This window comes from Rhea americana, unplaced genomic scaffold, assembly GCF_003343005.1.
Source record: "Rhea americana isolate MKP2758 unplaced genomic scaffold, rheAme1 scaffold_140, whole genome shotgun sequence".
NCBI lineage: Eukaryota > Metazoa > Chordata > Aves > Rheiformes > Rheidae > Rhea > Rhea americana.
This window is the reverse complement of record NW_028185484.1, coordinates 2,478,620-2,488,579: the sequence shown is the minus strand read 5'-3', so window position 1 is coordinate 2,488,579 and position 9,960 is coordinate 2,478,620. Positions and strand designations below refer to the sequence as shown.

At 60.1% G+C, this 9,960-nt stretch overlaps 1 protein-coding gene across 2 annotated transcripts in view; it reads right to left on the bottom strand.

Annotated features, from left to right (window-relative positions):
• LOC146599353 (1-phosphatidylinositol 4,5-bisphosphate phosphodiesterase gamma-1-like) overlaps positions 1 to 9,954 on the bottom strand; it is a 26,427-nt gene extending 16,473 nt beyond the window's left edge. For both annotated transcript variants that reach the window (XM_085298735.1, XM_085298736.1), the window contains exons 1-7: positions 9,189 to 9,954; positions 2,438 to 2,587; positions 2,109 to 2,202; positions 1,938 to 1,985; positions 764 to 848; positions 438 to 518; positions 307 to 341 (exon numbers count right to left, since the gene is read on the bottom strand). In XM_085298735.1, the coding sequence (XP_085154861.1) occupies positions 307 to 341; positions 438 to 518; positions 764 to 848; positions 1,938 to 1,985; positions 2,109 to 2,202; positions 2,438 to 2,587; positions 9,189 to 9,408 (713 nt within the window). In that variant the 5' untranslated portion in view covers positions 9,409 to 9,954. The remainder of the gene's footprint in view (positions 1 to 306; positions 342 to 437; positions 519 to 763; positions 849 to 1,937; positions 1,986 to 2,108; positions 2,203 to 2,437; positions 2,588 to 9,188) is intronic.
• Between the last annotated feature and the right edge of the window lie 6 nt (positions 9,955 to 9,960).

Here is a 9,960-nt window from a genome sequence, read left to right as displayed (position 1 = left end):
CCTCACATCCCCACTCACATCCCCCCTCACATCCCCTCACATCCGCCCTCACATCCGCCCTCACATCCCCCTCAGTTCTCCCTCACCTCTCTGCTCCCTCCCTCCTCTCCTGCCCTTGTCCCCCCTGCCCTTGTCCGTGGTGTCCCGTTACCCCCGAGTAAGGAGAGCCAATGCAGGGGACACCGCATCGTGCACACTCTCTTGTAGCCCTCTGCTCCTCCCCTTCGCTCTGCCCCCCATGCCGTCCCCCCATGCCCTGCGGCGTCAGAGGGGTCCCCGAGCGCCGCGGAGCCCCTGGGTCCTCACCGCAGGGGGAAGGAGAGCTCCAGCTGCTCGATGACCTGCAAGGCAAAGCGGACACTGGGTTTTGCTGCCTGGGGGCTGGCTGCCACCAGTTGAGGACACTCGGTTGGACCGGCCGTGGCCGTGTCTCTTACCGACTTCTGCATGTCGAACATCAGGTTTTTGTAGAACTGGATGAAGTGGGAGAAAGTCATCTCRCTCCTGGCTTCCACCTCCTGTTGTGCCAGGAATAGAGGGTGGCATGTGAGAGTGCAGCTGGCACGGGGGACCGCAGTCGGAGGGTGGCTGGGCACYGAGGCACGCGGCAGGAGAGCGGTCTGCACCTCAAGACACCGTGGGGATGCCCCACAGGAGCCTGCTCCAGCGTCCCACCCCATGTCCCCATGACGGTGCGGAGTCCTCCTTCCCCGCATCGCTGTGCTGTGTGGCTGAGTGGCCAGGGCACCCGAGGGGGCCTTACCACGAGTTTGTCCCGCAGGAACCTCATGTTGGGCACGCGGTAGTTCACCTGGGGTAGCATGGCCTTCAAGTCCTTCACTGTGATGCTGCAGGACAGTGAGCAGGCATCAGGGCACTGGCCAGATCCTGCAGGACCTTCAAAGGACCCTCAAGGTCTGGGCAGAGGACAGATGCTCCCTGGATGGGTTTCTACGCTGGRCCTGGAGCCCTCATGGTATTCCAAATCTCTACAGATCCCTCCAATGTCCCCTGATTCCCCAGACTCCCTTGATCTCCCCAACTCCCCATTCACCTCAACACCCTGCTTCCCAGTCCTTCCCATTTTCCTCAGCTCCCTGATCCCCCCAGTCTCTCTTGACTCCCCCAATCTCTGCAATTTCCTCTGACCCTCCAGTCATCTCTGGCCTCCAATACTCTCTAACTGCCTCAGTCYCCCTACTCTCCCTTGACCTCTGTGCTCCAGCACTTTTCCAGCCTCACCAGCTCAGCACCCTCTGCTCAATCCCTTCCAAGGGGTGAGGATGCTGGTGAGGCCGAAGGCTAGCCAAGACCACCTGGGCAGTCCTGTGGCACACAGCCTCTGCACTGGGGTTTTCTGCACACACCACCTTGCTGCTTGAGGCCTGCAGCATCATCCAGGCTGTAGGCCATGGACCTGGGGACTGCAGCAAAACAGCCAGCCCTAAAATACCAGCAATTAGTTCCTGAATATTCTGAGGGAGAAGAAAAACAGCTTTGGGGGTCAGCACTATTGCCAAGCACTATTGCTTACAGCATTCCTCACAGCTGCTGCCTTAAAATCCCTCCTGGACTGGCAAGGCACTATTGAATTTGCCCCAGAAGCACTTTTTTTTGCCTTTTCTCCTTGTAGTTAACATTGGATTGGTGTGACTATGAGAGCCCTGAGCAGACAGTTGGGAAGAGGAAGTACATTTAGGTGCCCCAAGCTGGCTTGTCCCCATCTGGAGGCAATGGTAGCCCATCCCCATGTTTACAGTCTTGCCTTGGGTTTTTTAGTTTCTCAGGGAGACATTTATGGTGTGCATTAATGGACCATCCACTTTCCTCCTTGTGCTGGTGGAAAAACTGTGTGCAGACTGTGGAGCTGGTGGGCACCAGGACAATTAAGTCCCTGCAGTCCCTTTCAGCTCCACCAGGATCTGCTGGTGGCTCACCTGCCTTCCCGCGACCTGTCCATAGCATCAAACTGTTTCCGCAGCCACCTGAGGAAGGAAGGAAGACATGGAGCTCAGCCTGGGGGATCAAACCCTAGGGGTGTTCATCCCCCTAGACCCCTGTATAAGGTATCAGGGAGCAGCACCACTGGGCCAGAGGTCTCTCCTCACCTCTCAATCTGCAGCGGGGTCTGGGCTTTCTGRGTATCTGCTACCAGCCAATTGAGGCCAGTTATCCACAGGTTGATGTCTTCCTCACAGAAAGCTGAAGGAGAAAGAGCAGTGAGGCTGGGGTGGGGAGAGATGAGCAGAAATGGGGCAAGGGCAGTGCTGGGCTGAGTAAGGCCAGGATGTTTCATCACAGGTATTGCTAACCCAGCCCTGGGGGCAGATACCCCAAAAGCAGACACCTCTCCTGGCCTCTTCCCATTGCCATATCCCAGGCCAGGGGATGGAGATGGATGAGAAAACCTGAGGTTGGTAGGAAAGAAGCCACAAACCGGCCACGCTGAGTGTCCGCAGCCTGAAGTCCATCCCATAGAGGATGATGAAGCACATGGTGAAGTCGAGCTTGCGAGCATCCTCTGGGTAGCGTTCAAAGTCTCGTGAGTTCTTCCCCAGGCGGATCTCCTTTATCTCCCGAATGTCGACTGCAGGAAGAGAAGGACATGCGACTGTCCCCTTTGACCCTGCCACCCGAGTGGGTGACAGCAGGACAGGGGGCTGTGGCAGTGCCAGGGCACCCACRCACTCGGGGCTCTGGGATGCGGTTGGGAAGTGGGATGCTGCCAGTGGAGAGGATGCAAAGGGGGATGCTCTAGGATGGGGGACAGCAATAGGGTGGCTGGCACATGGGTAAAAGGGGGACATCAGTGAGGTATAGAAACCATGGGACAGGATGGTCTGGCACCCAAGGGGCAGGACCTTGGCCCTTCACGATGCCACTGGCATCAACATCTGGGGTAGGAAACAGTGGAGCACAGAGGGAGCTGGGTTCAGGGGAAAGGAGCCTGGTGCAATGTGCAGGGAAGAGCCACAGCATGTGCACAGGGTCCAAGGAGAAAGGGAAGAGACAGAAAGGGAGAAAAAGAAAGAAAGAGATATATATAGAGAGAGGTGAAAAAGGAAAAAGGGAAATGAGGAAAAAAGGGAAAGGGAAAGGGAAAGGGAAAGGGAAAGGGAAAGGGAAAGGGAAAGGGAAAGGGAAAGGGAAAGGGAAAGAAAGAAGAAAGGAAGGAGGGAGGAAAAAAAAGAAAGAAAGTAGAAAAAGAGAGGAGAAAACTAGGGAAGGGAAGGGAAGGGAAGGGAAGGGAAGGGAAGGGAAGGGAAGGGAAGGGAAGGGAAGGGAAGGGAAGGGAAGGGAAGAAAAATGGAAAAAGATTTTGTGGGTGAAGGAGGAGGGACTCATATGAAGGGGCAAGGAAGGCTCCTGTCAAGTTGTCCAAGGTGGGAGAGATGCCCACACAGAGCCAGCACAGCATGGTAGAGCACAGCACGGCACAACACAACACAGCACAACATCTCCGCAGCCCTGCAGCAGCACGTCCACTAGTGTGACAGCACCACGGGTGCCGTATGTCTTCTGGAGAGCTGTGTCCCCAGAATGGGCCATCCCTGCGGCACTGCCCACTCGTACATGATGGCACCATAGATGGCACATGTCCTCTGGGGAGCCATGTCCTCAAGACAGAGCATCCCCATGGCACTGCCCATGGGTGCATGATGGCACCATGGGTGCCACATGTTCTCTGGGGAGCAGTGTCCCCAGAATGAAGTGTCCCCATGGCGCTGCCCATGGGTGCATGATGGCACCATGGGTGCCACATGTCCTCTGGGGAGCCATGACACTGTGTGTGGGTGCATGATGGCACCACCAGTGCTGCACGTCCTCCAGGGAGCCACGTCGCTGCGACCCGGCAGCAAGGCGTCCCTGCACACAGCTGACCAGTCGGGTGCTGCTCGGCGTGCTTCGTCCAAGCTCTGCACGGTCCCGCCAGCACACCTCCGGGCGCTCTCGCTCGCCTGCTCTGCTCTAAGGCAAATCCTGCTCCGGGACAGTCTGAGCTCATCGTTTAATTGAAGACATCTGCCCAAAGGTGGCAATTTCGAACCCTGGGAGCCTCGACCGCAGGGCGTTGCTTTCCTGCCCGCCCTGCACTCTCATTATCCTCGCTATATAAAGTCCCCGCCGGCGGGGCAGGAAGGCTGGGTTTCCGGAGCGGACTCTTCCTCAGGGCTGCGACGCTGGAGGATATTTCCAGCCGTTGGTTTTACAGAGCAGGCCCATCCCACTGTGCTGGACAGTGGCAGCATAATAATAATAATAATACGAATATGAATATTAGTAATAGTAGCCAATGCGGGCCCCCTTCGACAGGGCATCCCCCCGAGCAGCTCTGCTCCCCGGGGAGCGAGGGCCGAGGGCCGCCGCCACCGGAAAGCGCTTTGTTCAGCCAAGGCCGAGCTAACGAACTTGCGTTCGTGGCGCAGGTTATTGTGATGCAGGAAATGGGTCATTTCCCGGAGAATTTCCAGAAATGCTCCGGCTGGGTTTCCTACACCGGTGGTGGGGAAGGGCACAGGGGTGCAGGACCGACCGAGGGCTGCTCCCAGGCGCTGATGCTCGGGGCCGTCTGCCAGCTCTGGAAATGTTCCCCCGTCGCGAGGCACCAACTTCTGCCTAGGCAAAAGTGGGAGAAGGAAAGGCCGAGCGCATGGAGGAATAAGGGATAGGGGAAAAAATCAAGCTGCTTTAGCAGGCTGAGTGAAAGACGTGGCAAGCAAGGATGGGGAGTCGAGTAGTTTTGCTTGGAGGAAGGGCTCCAGAAAACTCCGGCGACTTTATAAAACCTTCTCTCGCTGCCTGCGTGCAAGGCACCTTTCCAGACACCAGAGAGGTATTTTATCACTTTACAGCGAACTGATGCATGGAGGAGTTTGCATCTGCGCGTGCACTTTTTCTTTGGAAACAGGCCACAGGCAGGGAAACAAAATCCACCCATGTCATTGCCACAGCCGGCACATGATCCCTGTGCCGGGGCTGCTCCAGGCTGCACTGCAGTCTCAGAGCAAGCCCGCGCTCGTGCCTTGAGTGTAGACGGGCAGATACTTGGGACCGACTGCAGGCTGGAGGATGGCGGCTCATCGGCCGGACCTGCCCGCCCGCAGAGGCAGAGCCTTCTCCTGGCACGGGAGAGGGGTGAGAAGCTGGTGCCTGGCAGCTCCTGGGGCTCTGCTGATGCTCAGAGGTACCCTGCRAGGGGAACTAGTCTGCACGTCCCACCTAGGGAAAGAAAACCATCCCCACGGCCCGGTGCTGCCAGCATCTGGCCTCAGACGAAGACTCTGGGCGCTGCGAAGACTAAAACGCCTGTCGAGACGAGCCACGGGCGAGGGAGCGGAGCTGGAAGGCGCGTGCGGCACAATACAACGCATTGGCGGCTTCCTGGAAACAACATCTGCAGCGGATTTGCAGCGATCATGTCAGAACTATGTCTCCAAACTCCTCCCCGCATTGTCTCAGGGGTCCCGGCTATTAAAACACTCTGGAATCCAGTTCCAGCTGCAAAAATCCCTTTTCCCTTCTAACGCGAAGGGAGCATCGAGCATGTTACAAAAAGCACTTTAAATACGTGGGCAGCGTGGCCTGCGTGGGAAGGTAATGTAGGGCCAGCTGCGAGAAGGAGCCTGGCCTGCAGCTTTGATCRGCACTACGGGCGCCCGGGCGCTTCCTTCACGCATTAGGAGAAAAGCGAAGCAAAGCGGCCAGGAGGGAATTGCCGTGCTCGGAAATCGCGCTGCCCTCGGGCAGAGCCCCCGGGGCGACATGCGCCGCCTCCCCCCAGGTTCGCCTCGGTTTCCTTCCCCTCTCGCGGGACGCTGGAGAGCCCCGGGGACGCTGCTCGGGCCCCCCTCCTGTAGCAGGGGGTGCACCCCGGTGGGCTCCCTTGTGCTGTTGTGAAGCCAAYTTCAGACCCCAAATGAAACATTTCCTGCCTGTCCAGCGGCGTTAAACCACATCTGTATTTTCTCCTCCTCCCCAGATGGTCCTATGTATAACTGAGTGAGGATGGAGGTGCAAGTTTCRATTCGCCATCGCCGTTGCAAAACCCCAGTAATCCTTCCTGGTGTGCCAGGGCTCACCCTGCGGGGTGTTTCTCCCACCACGGGCTGCAAACAGCCTCTCCGAGATGCCCGGGAGTGGGGCAGGGGAGGGAAATGAGTTAAAACCCGGGCTCCGAAGCCGGGCCGGGCCCTGCTAGCCAAGCCAGCCTTCGCGAGGTGCTCTCCCACCGCAGCCCAGGAGATTTTCCAAGCAGAGATTGGAAACTGCTCTATTTTTAGCGAGGGTTTTCCTGTGCCCTTTCTCCACRCCATGAGACGAGAAAAGGCCTGCTTCTCCCTACACTGCGCACGCCAAAGCCTTCTCTGCTCCAGCCGAGTGTCCGTGCACGGCTGCTGCTTGMTGCTCACCCTTGGGCCTGCCCCCACTGCCTTCACTCCTATTTTTTTTTTTTAATTTCTTGCAAAGATCCCTTTCTGGCAGTTTTCAGGGAGCTGCTAAATCTCCTCCTCGCCGTGGGCTSCTGGGGGACAGGGTCTGCCGAGGGCACCCGGCTGAAAACCTTTTGGGTGGGAAGAGTTTCATTTTGGGAGCAATGCAGGAGGCCACGTGAGCTTGGCTCCTCGCTAGCTTAGCTCCTAATCTTGGCTGCTGCCCCAGCCAGCGTTTTGGAGCRTCTCCTTGCCGTTCGGTGGAAAGAGACCCCTCGGCGCGAACGGGTGYGAGGACACGCGCCTATCGTGCCGTTAACGAACCGTGAAATTAGCCTCTGCCAGCACGGGGGCTTCCCTAGGAGAGCCGATATCCCAGCCCTGCTCCTGCCGGCCCCGTAACAGAGACATCACCGCTGACGGCCGCCCTGTTAATCCCCTCTCAAGCMGCTCGCCTCTTTGAAGGGAGGATTTAAAACAGCCTGGGCAGGCGGGAGGTCGGGCAGCAGGGTGGGAGCGAGCCCCCAGGGCAAGGACGGGTGCATTTCGCCAGCCCCAGTGGTGCTGGTGGGATGTCCTGTCGGCTTGCCATGGGGTGAACCCACGGTCCCAGTGCCCCAGTAAAACTCCCCCTGCCCTGGGAAAAGCTTTCTGTGGGATGAGAGAGAGGAATTCTGTCATTTCCAGAGAGATTTTCCTTTTTTCCCCCCCGGATGACCTCAGAGGATGCTCACTAGGTCCCAAACGGTGATTTGGGCCATCGCACGGGACAAGTCAGACCYGGAGGATGCTGGCTGGGCCCAGAGGCCGGGATGCTCGTGCGCTGCGAGCCCGCGGAGGAGGGAAAAACAACCACCGAAACCCTGACCAAGCCCTGCACAAATAAAAGCAAGAGCAGGAAACATGTTATTTCCATGAGCGGAGCATGAGCTTTCTGTCTACGGGGGCCGCAGGGGCCCACGCAGCAAGTTGGGGACGGGCAGGCTGATGTCCTCGCTCCCTGGTGGCCTTGGGCTTGCTGCCCTCGGTTTAGAGGAGGTGCCCTGCCCGGCTGCAGCAGCTGCCAGTGCTGGGGCTCATCCCAAACGCGGTCAGTGCCAGCAGGACCGCATTGCCAGCCTCGGTGCATCACACCGCCTCTCCGAAAAAGCCCGCTGGGTGCCCCGGCCTTCCTCCCCTTGCCTTTCCCTCCTCCTCCTGCTCTGTGCATGAAGCTCCTCCGTGGCACGGCGAGGGGATGTGCTCCCCCGGCGGGTTCGCGGCGAGTTTGCCTCCTGCGCCAAGCACGTACGGGCAAGCGCGGATCCTGCAACCTTGCAGCTACAGCTCGCGGGCCGGTCCTGGCGCCGGCCCTCCGCACCGCCGCGCGGGCGGCACGCGGGACTTGCAGGCCGGGGTGAAAGCCTTCCCGGCTTCACCGCGCCGGGATTTCGCTCCACCACGCACATCTGGCAGCACAAAAGTTAGCGGTGCTTTGGAAAATTGAGGCCTAAATCTCTCCGTTTTGGCAACTTGGGTTAAAAGCGTGCCCCACCGGCCCAGCGACGCCCGCCCTGTGCTTTGCACGGGAGAAGCATTGCGGGCCCGTAGCAACATTTTGCAATGCCCCAGATGACTACTAGAAGATATCACAAGCCGAAAACCCCCTGGCAAAAGCCACCTCTATCTACCATCTTCCAAAAACTCCAGGGAAGCTTCTGCCTTTGTCCAAGAGAAAAGATGGATCGGAATTGGTTTCCTGTCCGTGCAGGGCTTATTTGTACAGCTCTGTGTGACCTCCCCGCTTGCATTTTTTAATCCACTGGCTATTTTTGGCTGAACTGAAGAGGAAGTGCAAGCCTCAAGGTAACAACTTTCTACATAGCAAAAATACAGAGCTGGGCACAGTGCAGAGCCCCTACCAAAGCCTGGCTGGAGGAGAAACTGTAGCAGGCACCGACAGCCTACTAGACACCCGTGAATCCACAACTAAGGTGGATGGCCATGCTTAAGTGGGGAGTTCTCACATCCAGCTCAGATGCCACCTAAATTTTGCGTTGAAAGCACGCACTGGGATGGTCTGGCTGCTCCTCGGGCTACGCGCGGGCTCGCGCAGCCGGCACGCGGCGGCGGCCCGGGTTTACCCCCCAGGCCCGGCACATCGCGCTGGCTCTGCCGGGACGGCGCGGGGTTTACGGCAGCCCCGCGGAGCCCACGGGGCACCAAGGAGGGGGAGCGGGGGCGCGGCAGCCTCGCGGGGCTCGGCGTCGTGGAAAGAAACGGCAGAACGGAGCGGTTCCCCCGAGCTCACCCCGGGAAACGGGGAAAAGCGGGTCGAGCCAGGACGTTCGTCGGGGAGTTGTGTTCACCTTGGCATTGCCCACCAGCCGGGGTCCCCCCACGAGGCGACCGCGACCCACGGCTCGGCCGCCTGTTGCATCCGGGCCGCCGCGGCGCCCCAGCCCGTGGCCGGCTGCCCCCCGGGAGCTGCGAGCGCCCCGGGAGCCGGCCGAGGCGGGCGCTGGGCACTGATTAAAAGCCATCTCCATCGCCTCGTTGCAACTTGTCGTTGCCGAAACAGCAGCGTCCGCCCAGCCTGTCCGGTGCCCGGTGACAGGGAGTCACCGGCCGAGCGTGCCGGGGAGGAGGACGTGAGCATCGCTCGGTGCCCACCCGCTCCGGCCGCTTTCTCCTCCGGCGTTTGTGCCAGGCGCCCGGGGAACGGCACCAGCTGCCGGCTGCATCCCACGGCCTCTTCCACCGCCCGCGGATACTCACTGTCGCCCTCCACCTTCTCGGGYGTGCGGCTCCAGATGATCTGCCGGGTCTCCAGCTTCACCTGGAAGGTCCTCCGCTCCGGCCGCTGCGACTTCTTCTGGTAGAACAAGGTGAGGACGGTGCCCATCTCCAGGCAGCGGAGGATCCTGCCCATGTCGCCCGCCTCCATCCTGCCCTCCTCCAGAAACCCATTGACGCCGTTGAGCCTGGACGCGGACATCTTCAGCGCGTGGCCATCGCCCGGCGGAGCCGCAGAGCCGGGGCTGTGTCACGCATGAGGGCGCCAGCCCCGGCGGAGCGAAAAGGCAAAATCCGCCCCGCSGCTTTTCACCGGCGGCTTCCCTCCGCCGCGGCGGCCGCGCGTCCTGGCGGGGCCGGGGAGGAAGGGGTGGGCTCGGGCGATCCCGCTGCGGGTGAGTCCGGCTCCTGTTAGCACCCGGCGGTGGGAGGAGATGGGCAGCGTCGGCGACACGGCCTTTCAAATCAGAGCTGGAGGAGGGGAAAAAAAAGAAAGAAAAAAAAATATCCCGGCCAGCGCAGGCCTCCGGAGCCCCTTTGCGTCAGTAGGAGGACGGTAAAAGCCCCCTCGCGAGGCAGAAAATCAAAAACGCCCCCCGACGTGCTGCGGGCCAGGGCCGACGGCTCCCACCGCCTCCGTCCCCCGCCGGACGGGACGGGACGGGATGGGACGGGACGGGACGGCCCCCGGGGAGCCCGGCTCGCCAGGGGCCCAAGGGCGCCCTGGCCTCGGCTGGCTCGCCGGGGCGGGGGG